This window comes from Leucoraja erinacea, chromosome 19 (assembly GCF_028641065.1).
Source record: "Leucoraja erinacea ecotype New England chromosome 19, Leri_hhj_1, whole genome shotgun sequence".
Lineage (NCBI taxonomy): Eukaryota > Metazoa > Chordata > Chondrichthyes > Rajiformes > Rajidae > Leucoraja > Leucoraja erinaceus.
The window spans coordinates 20820793-20841035 of record NC_073395.1 but is presented as its reverse complement, the minus strand read 5'-3'; the positions used below and the strand labels follow the sequence as shown (position 1 = coordinate 20841035).

The 20243-nt window shown below is 43.5% G+C and overlaps 1 protein-coding gene across 10 annotated transcripts in view; it reads right to left on the bottom strand.

Moving 5' to 3' along the window:
- Window positions 1-20243, bottom strand: part of osbpl8 (oxysterol binding protein-like 8) — a 166218-nt gene that overhangs the window by 32788 nt on the left and 113187 nt on the right. For all 10 annotated transcript variants that reach the window (XM_055650565.1, XM_055650569.1, XM_055650568.1 and 7 more), the window contains 7 exons: window positions 17493-17563; window positions 12450-12530; window positions 10732-10833; window positions 9779-9982; window positions 6990-7074; window positions 4963-5131; window positions 1329-1575 (listed from right to left, as the gene is read on the bottom strand). In XM_055650565.1, the coding sequence (XP_055506540.1) occupies window positions 1329-1575; window positions 4963-5131; window positions 6990-7074; window positions 9779-9982; window positions 10732-10833; window positions 12450-12530; window positions 17493-17563 (959 nt within the window). The remainder of the gene's footprint in view (window positions 1-1328; window positions 1576-4962; window positions 5132-6989; window positions 7075-9778; window positions 9983-10731; window positions 10834-12449; window positions 12531-17492; window positions 17564-20243) is intronic.

Below are 20243 nucleotides of genomic sequence, written 5' to 3'. Positions count from 1 at the left end.
CCAATTAGCAGCCTTAATATGTACCCACACTTTGGTCCTAACTAGTGGATCAGTTTTTGGGTTAGTAGACGTCCTCGTCAGAAAGTCACACTGCACGGGAAAAGATTCTTCGTCCCAAATTGTCCATGCCTACCAAGTAGCCTGAACTAATCTAGTCCAGGTTGCCTACTGCATTTGGCCCATTTTCCTCCAAACCTTTCCTGTCCACATACCTGTCCAAGTGTCTTGTTTCTCTCTAAGCTAAGACACAAATGTGCTGGAGTAACTCGGAGGGTCAAGCAGCCTTTCTGGAGAAAAAGGATGGTTGATGTTTCGCATAGGACCCATCTTCAAATAGTCTGAACGAATAGTCACCCATCCGTTTTCTCCAGAGACACTGCCTGACCCAGTGAGTTACTGCAGCACTTTGTGTCTATAGTGTCATAGAGAGATACAGTGTGGAAACAGGCCCTTCAGCCCATCTTTCCTACACTGACCAACATGTCCCAGATACACTCCTCCCACCTGCCTGTGCTTGGTCCATATCCCTCCAAACCTGTTATTTCCATTTACCTGTCTGTTTCTTAAACGTTGGGATAGTCTCAGCCTTAACTACCTCATCTGGCAGCTTGTTCCATACACCCACCACCCTTTGTGTGAAAAAGTTACCCCTTAGATTCCTATTAAATCTTTTCCCCTTCACCATGAACCCATGTCCTCTGGTCCTCGATTCCCCCACTCGGGGAAGAGACTCTATTCCTCTTATGATTTTGTACACCACTATAAACCAGCAGCTGCAGTTCCTTTCTGCACATCTTGCTCCTGTGCATCGATTACACTATTTCAGGCAAGGCCTGCTCTCTGCACCCACGTGTATGTAACAAACATTGAACTACTTGATGTTGGCACTGCGTGCACTCATAAATATTCAATTTCCCAGCAGAAGCAAGCATCTTCTCACTTTCTGAACAAATTCATTAAAACTCTATTGTACAGCAACAGCATCGTTCAGTGACATGAGCATCAAACTTCATTTGGCACGATGGCACAGCGGTAGAGTTGCTGCCTTACAGCGTCAGAGACCCGGGTTCAACCCTGACTACAGGTGCTGTCTGTACAGAATTTGTACGTTCTCTCTGTGACTGCATGTTCTTTCTCCTGGTGCTCCAGTTTCCCCCACACTCCAAAGACATACAGGGTTGGAGGTTAATTGGCTTCTGTAAATTGTAAATTGTCCCTAGTGTGCAGGATAATGCTAGTGTACGGGGTGATCACTGGTCAGCGTAGACTCGCCGTATCTCTAAAGTCTATATAAAGTATGAATGCGTGATTATATGAGACCCTCTTACCTCTCCCAACTCCTCATGAGCTTCTTCCACGTAAGTGGTTTCTTTTACGATGTCCATTGGCTCAAGATCAGTGGGTAGAGCATCCTGTTTCTCTGATATGTCGGAGTCACTTTCCTCACTTTTCCCACTTTTCTCCAGTGGATCGTTATCGGATTCCTCGTGGTCAGGCTCATTCTCTCTGTCTGATTTATCAGAGTACAGGTCATGGTCTCTGAAGTGCTGCTGCTCAATCTCGCTTTCATTTAACCTGAAAACAAACATTTTCTTCATTCATAAGTTCACTAGTCATAGGAGCAGAATTAGGCCATTCGGCCCTTCGAGTCTGCTCCGCCATTCACTCATGGCTGACCTGCCCTTTTCTGGACTCTAATTCTGGATTCAGTTTACTTCAGTTCAAGAAATAAAGGTTGAATTCTCTTCTCCGAGGTGCTTCCATATTTAAAGTTGTAACATTGGTTTCAGTCACAGGCTGCTTATCAATCGAACAAAATAACTCACTCTCAGTTAGTGCAGGTGCTGCTTCTAACTTGTAACATTCCCAGGACATTCATCTTCAATTCTCTCATTCTTATTAGATCTGGCCTTGAAGGAAGGCAGCATCTTCGTAAGTCATTTATAACTTCCAGAGGACTTCCTGAGTGACTAATGCTGTATTTTGATTAAAGTATCAGCAATTGACAACGGCACCTGTGCCGAGTTTATGCTCAAATTTGCCAAATTATATCTAATTTTACAAGTTAAATCACCAAGACTCCGTGCCATTGAGTAACTCCCCTTAAGTAGCAACTAAAACAAGGTCACACAAACCTTAAATATAATGGTCCAACCAGAGTTGACCAGTCTGCTTCTAAATACATGGGCCAACCTCTTGAAAACCAAAATGGCAAGGGCTATATTTTTCTGTCGCTCTTGATACAACTTTAGACTTTAGAGATACAGTGTGGAAACAGGCCTTTCAGCCCAACAATCCCAGACCAATCAGCGATAACCTCGTACACTAGCACTATCCTACACATTAGGGACAATTTACAATTAACAAGCCAATTAATCTATAAATCTATGGAGTGTGGGAGGAAACCAGAGCACCCGGAGAATACCCATGCGGTCACAGGTAGAATGCACAAACTCCGTACAGACAGCACCCATAGTCAGGACCGTACCCGGGTCTCTGGCTCGGTATGGCAGCAACTCTACCACTGTGGCACTGTGTTGTCCTCAATTCTGAGGATCATGTCCAAACTATAGATAAAATAGATGAGCAACCACAAGGGTATTCCAGCATCACAAAATGGCAAACAACTAACATATTGGGGAAACAGAGAGTCATGGCTTGTGCTTTAATGTAACTGCCAGACTGAAGCCTTTCATCCAGTCAGAAACCTGGGCTGAGTTAAACAATTATATATCTTGCATCTAGTCAGAAAGCTGGGTTGGGTTCTGAAGAAGTGTCTCGACGTAAAACATTACCCATTCCTTCTCTCCATAGATGCTGCCTGTCCCGCTGAGTCACTCCAGCCTGTGTCTATCTTCGGTTTAAACCAGCATCTGCAGTTCCTTCTTATTTATTTCTACAGGGGCCTGGTATCCAAATTACTGACATAAACTGAACTATTCAGTAAAGCGAATGATAGGTGTAGATAAAAGCAATAGCCATCCTGGTCCTGCACAATGCAGAAAGGAAAATGGTATAATAATCTTTTTTTTTGGCACGTTTTTCAGAGATCTGCAAAGTATTTATTATATTACCATGAGTTGATGAGTATCTATCCCCACAAGCCACCGGAACAGGAATATGTAACACAGTTAGCTGCCTTATCTGAAGGAAGCAACACTCTCTCAAAGTTGTGCTTATTTTGGAACTTTTCCTGTGGTCTATACAGGATGTCCTCGGGTAATGTATAAGTTCCATTTTCAGTGATATTCTTAAGTGGATCTTGTCCATTAGTTAGAAAGTGCAGAAAAATCACACAATACAGTAACCAGATCACCATAGAACTGTAATGAATGGCATCACAAACATTTGCTAAGGTAGAGAAAGAGAGAAAGATGGAAAAAGAGAAAATGAAAGAGAGAGAGGGAGACAGAGAGAGGGAGAGACGGAGAGGCACGGGGAGAGAGAGGGGAAGAGGGGGAATGAGGGGGGGTGAGAGGGGGAGAGAGATGGAGACGGAGAGAGACGGAGAGAGACAGAGATGGAGAGAAACGGAGAGAGACGGAGAGAGAGACGGAGAGAGACCTCTCGCATGTAGGGGTCTCCATAAGTTGGGCATTTGAAATCTGGGAACGGTCTGTACATATGGCAACAGAAAAACAGTTGAGTTTTGGATTGAGCTTTTCAAAAGGAAATCAACCTTGTCTAGTGTTTAATTACACAGAAATGTTTCACTAATACAGTACACTTCATTACATCAGAATACATTACAGACAATTGAAGTAAAATTGCACCACAAAACATCCCAAAATATTACAATAATGACAGATAAGCTCTAGTTATATTGCTTAAGGAATAAACAGTGCAAAGTGATGGAGAGCAGATATTTCAGATCAAGGGAAAGATTGGTTTGTTTGCTTTCACTTTGAAGGAGATCACATCTCTAAATGACTTTGTAGATTTATTAATGGAAAATCTTTATCATAATAGGTCTAGAAATCAGAGACCATGATCTTAATAAGTGGTGTGCAGTCTCCGGGAAGGATGGGATGTTGCTGGTTCCTATTCAAAATTTGAATGTAAAAATAGCACCATTTGTATCTGATGCCAAAGTAATTTAGGATGCTAGATATTTTCTTGCTCTAAATCCATGTTTCTAAATGTTTCCCAGCAAACTGCATATTAGTGCACTAACACGGTGCACTAAGGCACTAAGGTGGCACAGCAGTAGAGTTGCTTCCCTACAGCGCCAGAAAATCGGGTTTGATCCTGACTACAGGTGCTGTCTGTGTGGAGTTTGTACGTTCTCCAGTTTGCTGCGTGGGTTTTCCCCGGATGCTCTGGTTTCCTCCCACATTCCAAAGACGTGCAGGTTTGTTGGTTACTGTAAAATGTCCCTAGTGTGCAGGATAGGACTCGTGTATGGGTGATCATTGGGCGGTGTGGACTTTGTGGGTCGAAAGGTCTGTTTCCATTGTCTTCTCTAACTTCAAGTAGCCCTTGCTTTCCCTCTCTCTCCGACCCATCCCCCTTCCCAGTTCTCCTGCCTGTCTTACTGTCTCCGACTACATTTTATCTCTGTACTGCGCACTCGACGGACATCAGTCTGAAGAAAGGTCTCGACCCAAAACATCACCCCTTCCTTTTCTCCAGAGATGCTGCCTGTCCCGCTGAGTTACTCCAGCATTTTGTGTTTATCTTCGATTTAAACCAGCATCTGCAGTTCTTTCCTACACGTATGTTTCCATGCTGTATCTCTAAACTAAACTAAATTAAAAGTAATCTAAATTAAACTAATGTACAGCTCTTGAAAAACTTATTTTGCCTTTGACAATCGGAAAATATGGATAAAGCAACCATGCCGATTTGTTAATATATCTTATTCAAAAGTCATCTCATGCTGCATAACAGGAGCCACCAAAAGCTCAACAGCTGTTGTGGCACAATGGCCATTCAATGTCAAGTGACTTACGAACAACTTACTGGTCGTGTTCTGGGCTTTGCAGAGCGTTTGCTCGCAGTAGTCCAAAAAGCGCAACATGGCAGCCTTCTGAGGAGTTCAAGTCAAACTCTTTGCCTTCTCTAATTGTAGTCCGCTTGAGGAGACTGGAACACTTCAGAGCAAGTTCCAACGCATCCATCCAACATCTTCCTGCAACAGAGTTTGGAAAGTGCACATTACCAACTTGTAAACCAGAAGGAATAGTCGTTTAGAAGGACGCAAAGTGCTGGAGTAACTCAGGTGGTCAGGCAACATCTCTGGAGAACATGGATAGGTGATGCTTCTGGTCAGGAGCCTTCGTCAGACTGAACACAAGGAACTGCAGATGCTGGTCTGAAGAAAGATCTCGATCCAAAACGTCACCCACCTACGTTCCAGCATTTTGTGTCCTTGTGTGTATTAACCAGCATCTGCAGTTCTTTGTTTCTACATAGTTATTTGGAAGGTCACTGATCTAAACCATTCATTCTGTTTCACTAACCATAGATTCAGCTTGACCTAATGATTATTTCCTATCAGATTTCCATCATCTGCAACCCTTCCTGAATGTGGAAGGGGGTAGGAAATATATTCTGCACTCTGTAACTTTCCCTTCACTCTACCTATTGTACTTGAGTTTGACTTAATTGTAATTGATTTGATTTGAAAGCATGCAAAACAAAGCTATTTACTGTACCTCGGTACACGAGACAGTAATAAACCTAAATCCAAACCGATTAAATAAACAAGTTCAAATTTATCAAATTTTTCATATATCCTTATGACATTGGGGGGGGGGGGGGGGGGGGGGGGGGGTCATCAAGTCAAATCTGGCTCCCAGAGTAATCCAATTACCTCACTTATTTTGCATAACTTATTCTCTCTCAAATGACCATCAAGATCGCCCCTTTGTTCTTCCACCTACCTACTCTGCTCATTTACAGTTGTTAATTAACTTATTAATCAGCCAGCTATCTCAATTAATTTAGCGTGTCTGAAATGTTGGGAGTAAACTGGAGCATCCGAGGAAAACCCACACGATCACTGGAAGAGTGTCTTAATTCTACAAAGCACAGGAATCACGGTTGAACCCCAGTCTCTGGCGCTGTGAGGCAGTAGCAAGACTTGCTGTGCCACCCATTGCTTCATATGACTCGATGATTTACAGAGAGCAGAAACAAAACACCCAAAACGCCACAAGGAAATAAAATGAGTAGTAGCGTCTTAAAGGAGATACAAGGAACTGCAGATGTTGGTTTGTACCAAAAAAAAAAAAAAAGTGCTGGAGTATCTTGGAAGGTCACAGGCAGCATCTCTGGAGAGCAAGGATAGGTGATAATTCGGGTCGAGACCCTTCTTAAGTCTGGAGAAGGATCCCGACTGGATACGTTACCTATCCTATGTGTGCTGCAATGGCAAGTCAAATTTCACTACACCAATTGGTGTATGTGATAATAAATGTCCTTTGTCCTTTATCCATGTTTTTCATAGATGTTGCTTAACCCGCTGAGTTACTCCAGTACTTTGTGTATCTTTTAGTAGCATTTTAAAGGTGAATAACCAATGGTATATAATTTTACTGTAATCCAACACCAGGATTTATCCATAACCAGATTCATGCTAATGGGCTCCAACGGAGAAAGGCAAATGAAAAGGTTAGAAAATTTAAAAAAATGCAGGTTGGAAATCTGAAACAAACAGAAAATGTTGGAAAATCTCAACAGGTCAGACAGGAGCTGTGCAAAGAAAAATAGTCGACATTTGGATCTGAAATCCTTCGTCAGAAGAGGTTAGCTGGAAGGACACGACTTTCAATATTTTACTCACAGGGCAACACTTTTAATCGTTAAAATATCCCGAAGGGGAAAAAAATCCACAAAAATGAAAGGGTTCTTCAAATGAAATAACTGAAAATAAATGAATATTATGTTATAATTTTAAACTTCTATCTATTTATCTACCCTATTCAATTTATGCATTTGAGGCAACATTTCACAAAAAGAGCCTTCTTTTTGCATTAAATTCTTACCATCGGATTCTGAAGCAGCTCGAAATATCAGGTAACTACTGGGCAGTGGTTGAGTGATCGACCCGACAGCTTCTCCTTTTGGACCCTTCAAAACAAATGTATATTATTTGTCCTGAAAAATCAGCTCCTGTAAATAAGCAGAGCTTGGTCAGACCTAGAAAACCTGGGCAGTTGGCAAGAAAATTCTGCAGGTTATGGGGGCAATCAAAGAAATATTTACAATTAATAAGGAATAAGACAGGGAATGGTCAAAATGGTCTGTTTCCTGGAGTTAAGAATTCCAAAGCCAAGTGCGATATTGCGGGATTAAACACAAGGTACTTGAATGTTGGAGTATTCTGTATTTACAGGTACAGGTGCACAACCTTTTATCCGAAAGCCTTGGGACCAGACACTTGTCGGATTTCGGACATTTTCGGATTTCCGAATGGAAGATTTTTAGCGTAGATTAGGTAGGTAGCGCGGGCGGCTTGAAAAGTCTGGAGCAACTGCCTCCTCCCCGGAGACCGGGGCATCATTGTAAATCATTGCATAAATGTTAGTCAGTTAGTTTGGAGGGATTTTATGTGGTGGTGGTGGGGTGGGTGGGTGAAGGGGGAAACTTTAATTCTTAGTCCCCTACCTGGTCGGCGACTCCCAACATCGCGGAGCTGGGGGCTCCGTCCGGCCGCGGGCGGCGCCGGTTGTAGTTCCGACCCCGGCAACTCTACCCCTGGCTGCGAGGCGTTCCAAATCCAGTGCCGCCCGCGGTCGGACGCCCGCAGCCCCAGCTCCGCGAATGTTGGGAGAAGGCGGCCTCCGCGCCCTGGAGCTTACCGCACAGCGACCCGGTAAGGCATTGCCCGCTTCCCGCTGGTATCCCAGCGCTGCGACGCCGCCGACTCCCAACATTTGCGGAGCTGGGGTGGGGGGCGTCCGGCTGCGGGCGGCGCTGGATTTGGAGCGCCTTGCAGCCAAGGGTAGAGTTGCCGGGGTCGGAGCTACAACCGCCGCCGCCCGCAGCCCCAGCTGGGAGTTAGCGGCCACAGCGCTGCGGAGCTTACTGCACGGCGACCCGGTAAGGCATTGACCGCTCCACGTCTCTCCGACCAGGTAGGGGACTAAGAATTAAAGTTTACCCCTTCAACTCCCCCTTCACATAAAAGCCCTCCAAACTAACTGACTAACATTTAAGCAATGATTTACAGATGTTTAAGTGTCTCCCCGGTCTCCGGGGAGGAGGCAGCCGCTACAGTAGTACAGACCTGGGTTGACCGTGGGTCGTTTCGGGTCAAGTTTGGCGCCAAACGCGAGCTTTGGTGTGCAGACGACATCCTGGAAAAAATGGCCGGTTTTCGGAGTTTTTCGGTTTACGGAACACCGAATAAAAGGTTGTGCACCTGTACCATGCTTTTCATTTAATTTCCAGAGTCAGAGATTGAGACAAATCTATGTCAACATTTGAGAGTATATTTAACTGGGCAGGTGAACAAAAGATGAAGACATATCAATGTGGACACAAGACATGCTGCTGATAACAGTTTCAGTCGCAAGCTCACTTTGATCTTGTGCATTACCATTCCAGTTTAGAGCTTTTAGACGCTTTAGAGATACAGCACGGAAACGGGCCATTCGGCCCACAGCGAAGATACCATACACTAGCACTATGTTACACAGGATGGACAATTTACAATTTTACCAAAGCCAATAAACCTACAGACCCACGTGGTCAAAGGGAGAACGTACCAACCCTGCACAGACAGTAGCCATAGTCAGGATTAAACCTGGGCCTCTAGCACTGTAAGGCAGCAGCTTGACTGCTGTGCCCCTGTGCCACCCCAAGAGTCTCATTGCTCTACCAACTGAGCTATCCAGGCCCTAATCCAAATTAGTTTATTTTTCTCACGTGTACTGAGGTACAGTGAAAAGCTTTTGTGTGGTGTGCTGTCCAGTCAACGGAAAGCCTATACATGATTACAATCAGCTGTCCACAGTGTTTAGATACAGGATAAAGGGAATAATGTTTAGTGCAAGATAACATTCAGTAAAGTCCGATTAAAGATAGTCCAAGGGTCTCCAATTTGATAGATGGTAGGTCAGGAGTGCTCTATAGTTGGTGATAGGATGGTTCAGTTGCCTGATAATAGCTGGGAAGAAACTGTCCCTGAATCTGAAGGTGTGCATTTTCACACTTCTGTGCTTTTTGCCTGATAGGAGAGGGGAGAAGAAGGAGTGACCGGGGTGAGATCCCTGATTATGCTGGTGGCAGGGGAGGTTGGTTTGTGCGATGGTCTGGGCTGCGTTCACAATTCTCTGCAATTTCTTGCAGTCTTGGATGGAGTTTTTCCCAAACCAGGTGGAGCATGTTTGAAGATTAGAACCTACACTTTTAGACATTAGAGATTCAGCGCGGAAACTGCCCATAGCTAGCACTACCCTACACACTAGGGATAATTTACAATTTTACCAACGCTAAATAACCTACAAACCTGTACGTCTTTGGAGTGTGGGGGAAACGGGAACAACCAGAGAAAACCCACGCAGTCACAGGGAGAACGTACAAACTCACTACAGACAGCAGCTGTAGTCAGGATTGAACCTGGGCCTCTGGTGCTGCGAGGCAGCAACTCAGTCGCATTGCCACTGTGCCGCCCCTTTTTTTGAAATTATAAAACAAACAAACAAACACATACACACACACACACACACACACACACACACACACACACACACCCACAGTTCAGCATCCTGGCTTCTGTTCTGAGTAGCCATCATGTACTGCTGGAGAGAGAAAAGATGCCTCAACAAACCTTCACGGCCCAAATAGATTGTTCCAAGGGATGGAAGACTTTAAAGCAGAAGCCGTCCTTCTTTGATGGTCTTTCAATGAGCTCACAGGCATTCAGAAGCACCGTCCCCACCCACTGGCCATTCTTTGGCGTTTTGTAGATCAGCAATATGCCAGGCTTCAGGACACACCACAGTTTTGTCCAACTCTTCAAAGTTCCACGGATCTGACAAAAGATGAAGTACTTTTTTGTTGAGCTAAAAGGATTGAATACGAGTGAAAATACAAAGCATATTTTCACTGTTAATGCATCAGAAAGATAGATACCAATTTTCATGAGTTTGACCAGAAATAACCTGGGTCAAAGCTGAAAACATGCAAAAATCCTTTCCCAATTAATTTGTCAAAACTATCAAAGGGATATGATAAAAAAATACGTAAAGCGCTGGAGTAATATCGTGGGTCAGGCAGCAGGTCTGGAGATCATGGCTAGGCCTTGTTTTGGTTTGGAACCCTTCTTCAGACTGATTGTAGCAAGGAAGAGAAAAGTGGAAAAGAGATGGGAGCAGGATGAAGCCTGGCACGTGAAAAGGTGGATACATGTACAGAGTGGGATGATTGGCAGATGGGCGGACAAAGGGGCGATAAACAGCGACTAAAGGAGCCAAAAAGGAACCATGGAAACAAAGGGCGTTGACAAGGAGAGAAGAAGAGTGAATTGTCAAGCCAGAGGGAGGAATATGTGAAATGGGGTGGTGTTGGGGTTGGGGGAAAGGGAACTGAGATAGTGGGGGAATGGGTGTGCAGCAGGGTTGGAAAAGGGGGGATGGAGAAATAAGATACAATGGGGAGAGGTGTAACCTAAACTTGGAGAACTCAATATTCACCTAAAATGGGAGATTTTGATGTTCAATCTAAAATGGGAGAAGTCAAAGTTCATCTAATGCTCCCTACAGCAGAAAGCTGCTCACTCACCTTTAGCCAGTCCGCCATTACGATTACAGATGGATCAGTAATGCTGCTAAGCAGTTCTTTGGTGGCTCTTTTCTTCTCTTCTCTGTAATTTTTCTTTTGAACCTGGAAGCAGAATAATCACTTAATAAAGATCTGCATGAAGGCTAACATCGCTAAGTTTAGGTCTGCTGCAACTAGACAATGCCAAACAGTTCAGTGAGGCTTACATTTGGTTGGAAGTTGGCGGTGATGGTGGAGCTAATGAGCAAGAAGAATAAAGAAACATATTGTGAGAAAAGAGATGGCAGGTGCTCCAATCTTGAGCAAATCACAGAGTGCTGGAGGTGCTCAGCGGGTCAGGCAGCATCTCTGGAGGGAATGGACTGATGACATTTTAGATCGAGACCCTTCTTGAGACCAATTGAGTAGCAGGAGAAAGCTGGAAAGAGGTGAGCCAGGACAAAGCCCAGCAAGTGATAGGCAAGTGAACTGGAAGCGAAAAAAGGCCAGAACAAATCATCGCCGGCAACAGATGACCACTGGAAGGATGGAGTCCACAATGGCCCATTGTTGGCTGGGGAAGATGTGCTAACTAGAGGGATACAAGGATGCAAACTGGTAGGATGACTAAGGTGTGTGGGGGGGGGGGGGGGGGGGGGGGGGGGGGGGGGGGGGGGGGGGGGGGGGGGGGGGGGGGGGGGGGGGGGGGGGGGGGGGTGGGGGGGGAAAGAGGGGAAGGGATGGAATGCAGGAGTTACTTGAAATTAGTACAATCAACATTCATACCATTGGGTTATAAACTGCCCAAGATACAGGTGAGGGGGTGTGATTGGCAGATGGGTGGAGATAGCGACAAAGGCTAGAGTCGAAAAGGAGACAAATGGGTGTCAGATAAGGACGGAAGAATTAGAGTGAAACTCAAAGATGGGGGGACATGGAGGAAAGGGATTAAGGGGAGGGGAAAGAGGAGAGATAAAAGAGATGTGGGGAACCTGAAGAAGGGGAGATCAGCAGAAGGAGGGAAATGAAGGATCAGTGTGACAGGAGAAATGTGTGTGTGGCAGAATTACTTGAAATTGGGGATGGGGGGGGTGGGGGGAATGAGTGTTTAGCAAAATGGCTGCAAAGTCTCCGCTTGGTACTCGATGATGTTAAGGAGGTCATATATGTTTTCTACTGAGAGGTGCACAAAGAACAGTAGACATGCAACTAAAATGAATATTTCACTCAATGGAATTTGCTCTCGTGATGTATCACCTTTATCCTGCAAGTGAAATTAACTTTACTATGTCAGTGATATCTGGCTCGGATATCTCTCCAACTTCAATAAACCCAGTTGAATCAAGCTCGAACTGATGAAATATAAATGTAGATTCTTTGCTGACTACAAAGCAGGGAGTTTCAATTCAATCTCAGTGTAGTGAGATTGCTAGCGTGGCAAAAGAAATAGCACAAAGAAGCTGCGAAAAATTCTCTTCTTTGTCTAGCCACTGTGGGCGGGGAATATAGATTTTACAACAGGCAGCTATTCCTGTGAACCCTGAACATTGACGCATATTTATTTGAAACATAAAGAGAAACACACATACGCTGTGTTGAAATTGTCTTCCGAGAATCATTATTATTTTGGGAAGCCGAACATCTGTGCACAATTCTGCAATTCAAGTTTGGCATGAGGGTGAAATTGTGAAGTTTTAAGGCACAGACAATTTTGGTAGAATTTGTAGAATATAACTTGCCTTAAGAGACTCCTTCTTTGTGAGTTTACTTCCAGGTGAGACAAGATCCTTTTCCGTTCCATTGTACAGCTTTGACTCCGACTGCAGGCAAGCAAAGTTATCATAAAAATGGAGAATTTGAATTTTGTGGAGAAAAGAAAGAGCTGAAGATGGCCGGACCTCAACAGGTACATCTCAACAGAAATTATTTCAGAAAAGAAAGAAAGTACAGCCGGCCAAAATGATGAGCATTCTAACCACAATTTATATTATGTGTAAACATTTTATTAACCATCTTGCTTACCCTTGGCTATAGCTTTCAGATGCAGCTTACCAAAATCCACTACTTGGCAAGCTAAACTATTTCCCATACAGAATGATGGAAAGAGTAGGAAGCTGAAGGAAGGAGTGATTCAATCTTATGAAGCTCCTCAGGTTACAATTAGAAGCAGGTTTGAAATTATATGAGACCTGACAAAAAGCAAGTTGTGTGGGAGAGATACAGTATAATCTAAGGGGGATACATAAGTTTAAATGAAATGGAGTCAGTCACTGGAAGATTTTATAGCAACCAGAGCCAACATAGCAGATAGGTGGCAATATGCTCACATGAGACTGTGTCAACAAATAGACACCGTTTGGGTTGAAGTCAATGCTAAAAGAATTCTACTTTTTTTCCTATAAATCTACCAGAGATGTGGCCAGAACAAAAGCTACAAAAAGGAAAGACTGAAATTTGTTTCCAAATATTTATGTTGATCAGAAACCAAACACAAGAGCCACAGGGCTTCACATTGAAGAGTAGATGCATCTTCGAAGTCTCAAAGCAGGTGCATTTCTCCAAGGATTGTGCAGTTCAGGCTGCTTGTGAACTTTATTTCAAGACAACAAAGTCAATGGTGGAACAGCCAAAGACATTGAAAGAAAACACAAAACATCACAAAATAAGTTAGGTTTTCTTTAATAAGAAGTTCTACAGCTAAATGGGCAATGAAAAGCAGAGTGTCAGTGTCCATTTTCCAGGACTACCGAAGAGGGCAGCCCAAATCTTGATTTGACATCTCATCCCTTAATCTTGTCTGAATATGTCTACATTTTTGTGCTTGAATCTCTGGAGCGACACTTAAACCGACTTTATCCCATACTTTAAGACAATGGTAGAGTAATGACACAGGGTGATTTAAATTTAAAAAAATCGTTAAACTATTATTCTCTCCAGTAATGCAAGACTACCTGAACCGTAGTCCCAGGGATCCAAGGAGCTGATCAGGTTGCATTTTAATTAGTCACGTGTCTGATACTGAAGCAGACACCTGTGTTAACAGCAACAAAGCTTTGAAATCTCAAAGGTGAATCTTTAGTCAGAGGGTGGTGAATCTGTAGAATTCATTGCTACAGACAGCTGTGTCAATGGATATTTTTAAGATGGAGATTGACAGATTCTTCATTAGTATGGATGTCAGGGATTATGGGGAGAAGGCAGGAGAATGGGGTTAAGAGGGAATGATAGATCAGTCATGATTGAATGGCGGAGTAAACTTGATAGGCTGAATGGCTTAATTCTGCTCCTATGACTTATGAGATATCTGCTACAGCTTTTAAACTAATTATGTATTTGGCTGACAAATAACATTAAAAAAAAAAAACACTAAGTGCTGAAATAACTCAGTGGTCCAGGCGCCATCTCTGGTGAAAATGGATGTGACGTTTCAGGCCTTCTTTAGACTGATTGTGGGAGTGGGGAGGGGGCGGGGGGGGGGAGAGAAAGCTGGAAGAGAGGAGGGGCAGGACAAAGCCTGACAGGTAATAAGGTGATATAGGAAGGGTGGGTTTTGATAGGCAGATGGTGAACATATGAAAGAGATGACAAGACCCGAGGCAAAAGGAATGGAGAGTTGCGAGCTGTGAAGTGAGAGGAAGGTTCTTTCTTTTCAGTCCTGGCCTTTGTCCACCTTTCTGTCTGCCCATCAAAAAAACCCACTCACATGTATCAATCTATTACCTACCAGGCTTTGCCCTGCGCCAGCTATTTTCCAGCATTCTTCTCCCCATCCACCCCCCACCCCCATCAGCCTGAAGAACGTTCCCAACCCAAAACGTCATCAATCCATGTTCTCCGGAGAAGTTGCCTGATCCGCTGAGTTACTGTTGAACTTTGTGTCTTTTTTGCAAACCAGCATCTGCAGATCCTTGTATCTGACAAATAACATCTGTATGTTTTATATTACTTTATTCAAAAGCTCTGGGAAGAATCTTTCTGACATGCCCTATCATTCACTTTGGGAAAAAAAATGATAGGGCAAGTTATTTTCTAAATGAGGAGGTGCTGCGTTGTAATGCAACGCAAAGGGATCTAGGGGTATTAGTACATGAATCACTGAAAGTTAGTATGCAGGTGCAGCAAGCAATCAGGAAGGCCAATGGAGTTTTGGCCTTTATTGCTAGGGGGATTGAGTATAAAAACACGGAGGTCTTGCTGCAGCTGTACACAGTATTAGTGAGACCACATTTGGAATACTGTGTACAGTTCTGGGGTCCATACTTAAGAAAGGATGTACTAGCCCTGGAGGCAGTGCAGCGAAGGTTTACAAGATTAATTCCTGCAATGAGGGGATTGACATATGAGGAAAGGTTAAGTAGGCTGGAACTCTACTCTTTGGAGTTTAGAAGAATGAGAGGCGATCTCATTGAAACATATAAGATCGTGAGGGGCCTTGATCGGGTGGATGCCCCGAGGATGTTCCCAATGATCGGGGAAACTAGAACTAGGGGACATAGTTGCAGAATAAGGGGGGGGGCTCTTTTAAAACTGAGATGAGGAAGAACTTCTTCACCCAGAGGGTGGTTAATTTATGGAATTCACTGCCCCAGGGAGCAGTGGAAGCAGAAACTTTAAATATATTTAAGACTAAAATAGATGGTTTTTTAGCTGCCAAGGGGATAAGGGGCTACGGGGAGAGGGCAGGGATATGGACCTAGGTATGGTTAGTATAGTAAGACCTGAGTGATCTCCTGGACAAGTGTCGATCGCCTAGATTGGGGTCGGACAGGAATTTCCCGGATTTTTTTCCCGAATTGGACCTGGGTTTTTATCCGTTTTTTTTGCCTCCCCCAGGAGATCACGAGGTTCTTGGGGTGGAGAGGGGTGATAGCGGTATAAAGGGGAGGGTAGTGTCTTGTGTTCTGTGTCTTGTGTCTACTGTTTGTGGGTAAGTGTGTCTGTTTAGTGTTCAGCCATGAGCGAATGGCGGTGCGGGCTCGATGGACCTGGTGGTCTGCTCTCGCACCTACTTTCTATGTTTCTATGTTTCTATGTGTACAACAAATAGTACAAATAAACAGAAGAACAGTGAACCTGCCTGCATCAGGCAATGCAATGTCAAATTTGCCAGTGAGGTTTGACTTGGTTCCAAACTTTAAGGCATAAATTAATATGGGGTCAGTCATTTAGACTCTCGCCTTTGAATTTGACCTTTGTAGAAACAGCATAAACATCTACATCTAGGGTTGACACTTCAGTGACAACATCTTTCAGATACAATATGAGCTTGAAATGAATGAAATGCAGTGTATAACATCCCAAATGAATGATGCAGTCTTCCTGAGATCACAATCATAGTATTTTCTTCCCACTGAAGGAAACATAATATTTACAAAACACACTTCAGGATACTGTAAAGCCACTTTGAAGCCAATGAAGTTTCTTTAACAGTGGTTAACAGTTGCAAAGAAGCAAAAAAAAAAGGACGGCACGGTGGTGCAGCGGTAGAGTTGCTGCGCTTACAGCGTCGGAGACCCGGGTTCAATCCCGACTAGGGGCGCTGTCTGTACGGAGTTTATAAGTTCTCCCCGTGACCTGCGTGGATTTTTTTCTCTGAGATCTTCGGTTTCCTCCCACACTCCAAAAACGTACAGGTTTGTAGGTTAATTGGCTTGGTGTATGCGTAAATTGTCCCTAGTGTTAATGTGTGGGGATCACTGGTTGGTGCAGACTCGGTGGGCAGAAGGGCCTGTTTCCGCACTGTATCTCTAAACTAAACTAAAACATCAGTTAACCTTCGCAAACAGCAACACAAGGAGCAGTACTAGATTACCTTTGGCTATTACAGGTAATCAGGATAGTGCTTTTTGGAGGTCAGCAGAAATACCAATGTCAAACGTTCCAATTTTTAACATGGCTGCCACTCACTGTTACCCAATAAATTTGCCTTATAATCTCATGGGCAAGAATTAATAGTGTCAGAAAAGACTCTAGCAAATCACCTGGCTGGTATCTTTGAAGCTGGTAGCTCCTGCTGGAAAACATGGCATCAGCAGCCCTCCAATCCCTTTGATGAACGATTATTTTTAGCATCCATACTTTCCAGGAAAGATCTGAATATATTTTTTTCACCTTGAAGCCCAGTGTCCTAATGCTACCATGCTAAAAAGTGGAAGCACTTCTGAATATAACTGATGGAAAGTTGGAAGGCTCCCAAGTCCATTCAAATAAGACACACAAGTTCTCAATTGTCACAATCATAGTATTTTGTAATCTGTTACCCCAAGGTTGAGTTGCTATCGAAGACTGGCGCTTGTCTGACTGAGTATCAATGGCTGCAAAGTGATTTACAATGTCCTGAGGATGTCTTAAATTGCAAGTCTTCCCAACAAAAAAATTCCCTTTGCCAAGTTCAGAAAGGGCACTTTAACCATTTGGAATATTGCGGCTTGTGCATATAGTTGTGTGGATCAATGTGAAAATGATTGAAAATCTATTCTGGCAACACTTCAATAAAGTGGTTATCCAAGTTTTGAGTTTTACTGATTGGCGATAAGTCTGATCTGGTAAATTACATATTCCTCTATCATTGTTGAAGTTACACATGTTCACAAAAGCATGCCAGTACATTAGATCACTCATCCTCTTACAGCCTATCTTATCAGGCTTCCCACTGCCATAAGTGCAGTCATGTTGTTTGCATTTAATGGAATTAATTGTAAACCTCACTCCAAATGTCAACCTGCATTTGTCCGTGAAGACAGTGAGTGCCATGACACAGAAAAACACAAAACATATTGTACCTTGCTTTTTGATATCGTGTGAGTTGAGTCATCCTTTGATAAGGACACATCATCTCTGCCTCGGTCCAAGCCTAAAAGAAAAGGCCCTTAATTAACATTAAGCCATGAAATTATTTTAAAAGGCAGCTGTTACTGATACAGATAATAAATCGCATGCACAAACAAGCACATCACTTTAAAAGTAGACCCACAACATTCAATTCCAAAAATAACAGGGCAAAGAATGAAAGGACACAAAGTGCTGGAGTAACTCAGGGGGTCAGGCAGCATCTCTGGAGAACGTGATGCCTGACCCGATGATTTACTCCAGCACGTTGTGTCTTGTTTTTGTAAATCAGCATCTGCAGTTACTTGCATCCACAGGGCAAAGAATTAAAAAGCCACATCCAAAGCAAAATACTGTAGACTCTGGAAATCTGAAATATTTGCAGCATTTTCTGATTGACCTCAATATATGAAGCTGGGGCCGATGGTTACTAAAATAGATATGTAAATAATAGCTCAGCAATTTATTTCCATATGGTGTTTACATCCTTAACATCATCTGTACACCTCAAACATGGGGTGTTAGTTTAGTACTCAAGGGACTCGAATTCTGGTGTGAAATCAATCACTGTTAAATCCAGAATATAGATCTTACTGATCAAAAAAATCTCTCCAATTTCAAACATTGGCATCAGCAGCCCTCCAATCCCTTTGATGAACAATTATTTTTAGCATCCATACTTTCCAGGAAAGATCTGAATATATTTTTTTCACCTTGAAGCCCAGTGTCCTAATGCTACCATGCTAAAAAGTGGAAGCACTTCTGAATACAACTGATGGAAAGCTGGAAGGCTCCCAAGTCCATTCAAAGTGAAGTTTAAAAAGAGAGAAATATAAAGGCTTTGAACAAAGTCAACGCTTTGCACTGAAATATGAAATATTACATTTGAACAATGAATAAAAAAGCACAGCAGAAAATATATTCTTTCAACCAAATAATCACAACGTTTTGGTATAGATTGGTTGAAGTGAGAAAGCAGAGAGAAAGCACTCAGAGTTTTGTCAGCGGGTGGTTCTCAGGACAGTGGCAACTCTTGATACCAATTCCCTCAGGGTACTTTAATGAACAGTTATTTTCATATTGCTCTCAGAGGAACTTAAAAGTTGTGTTGTTAACAATTCAATGCAATCTTGACTTCTATACAACATGTGCACATCAAAGATGATTATTACTACTCGTTTGTAAAAAAACAATCTGCTGGAGGAATTCAGTGGTTCAGTTAGGTGACCAAATGCAGGGTCTTGACCTGAAATGTTGCCTGTCCATTCCCCTCCATGGATGCTGCCTGACCCCACTGAGTTTCAAAAGTAGTGTTTTTGTTGTAGCCTCCAGTCTCTTGTGTCTCCAGTTTTTTGATGGAATTTGACTAAAGAAAGTATGTTTATCATGAAAATCCACATTTTCATACTTGGTGAAATCTCAGCTCATCATCTAATCAGATGTGCTTTGCAAAGTTCTTAGCTCCTGAAAAAAAACCACACAGTTTTTTTAAGGAGATGGCATTCTTACCATTCACTGATCAACATATCTTGCAATATACTTTCTCAACTGATACACCTTTTCACGTTTTCAAAACCTCCAGCAATTGATGATGGAGCATGCACGATTTGGAAACTTCTGAATTGAAGAGTTTTTGCAACAAAAACAAGAGTAGACCACTCAGCTACATGAACCCATTTTGCCAATGTATTAAAATCATAGCCAAGCTCCCCACATCCCAATCACTTACCCAGTTCTCAAGTTCCCTCAATAGATATACAAAATAAGAACATTTCTCCTGTGACTGGAGTTCACAGGTGTTTATTTCACCTGGCATTTATTTTATCTGCTTAAATTTCCAATGTTCATGAACAAGGAAGAAATCCGAATTTAGATTTGGCGAGATTCTAGGCAGTAATCAACCACGCCAAAAAACTTTAAGGGCCTGCTGATGGCCCCACTTGGCCGTCATTTACGCCACATGCCGGTAGTGACTGACGCGCGATGGTCGCGCGCGTCATCATGCGTCCGCACAGCCGTCTGGAGCGCGTGATGTCATTTGAAGATAGACACAAAATGCTGGAGTAACTCAGCGGGACCTGCAGCATCTCTGGAGAGAAGGAATGGATGATGTTTCGGGTTGAGACATTTCTTCAGTCTGAAGAAGGGTCTCGACCCGAAACGTCACCCATTGCTCCTCTCCAGAGATGCTGCCGGTCCCGCTGAATTACTCCAGCATTTTGTGTCTATCTCCAATCGTCTTGGCCCCGCACTGGAAGTAGGAGTGGGGGCGGATCCGGATCCGCAACGGCCGTGAGCCCCAGGCCAAGTTCGGCGATCGTTTGCCTGCTTCTGCTGCTGTTGGAGGTGAGACGTGGCGCCGCACCGCGCCAGGGTCTTGGGCCTGTCCCACTTTGGCCGTCAGTTACGCGGCAGGCCAGTGGCGCGTGAAGATTTTGTACAGGACGAAGTCCACACTCCTCCACGCCACTCCACACTCCTCCACACCATTCCATGCGCCCGTCCCGCGCTACCCACACGCTAGCAGGTGGCATAAATGGCGCGCGAATGACGGCCAAGTGGGACACTTAACACCAAAAGCAGCCATTTCTGCTGTAGTAAATTTACAAACTAGAACAAATTCCACTTGTACTATAAAAATTCACTCGTTTATTTGTTAAGATATCTGTACATTATAGATTTTGGAGCTATTTAAAGTCAACTAA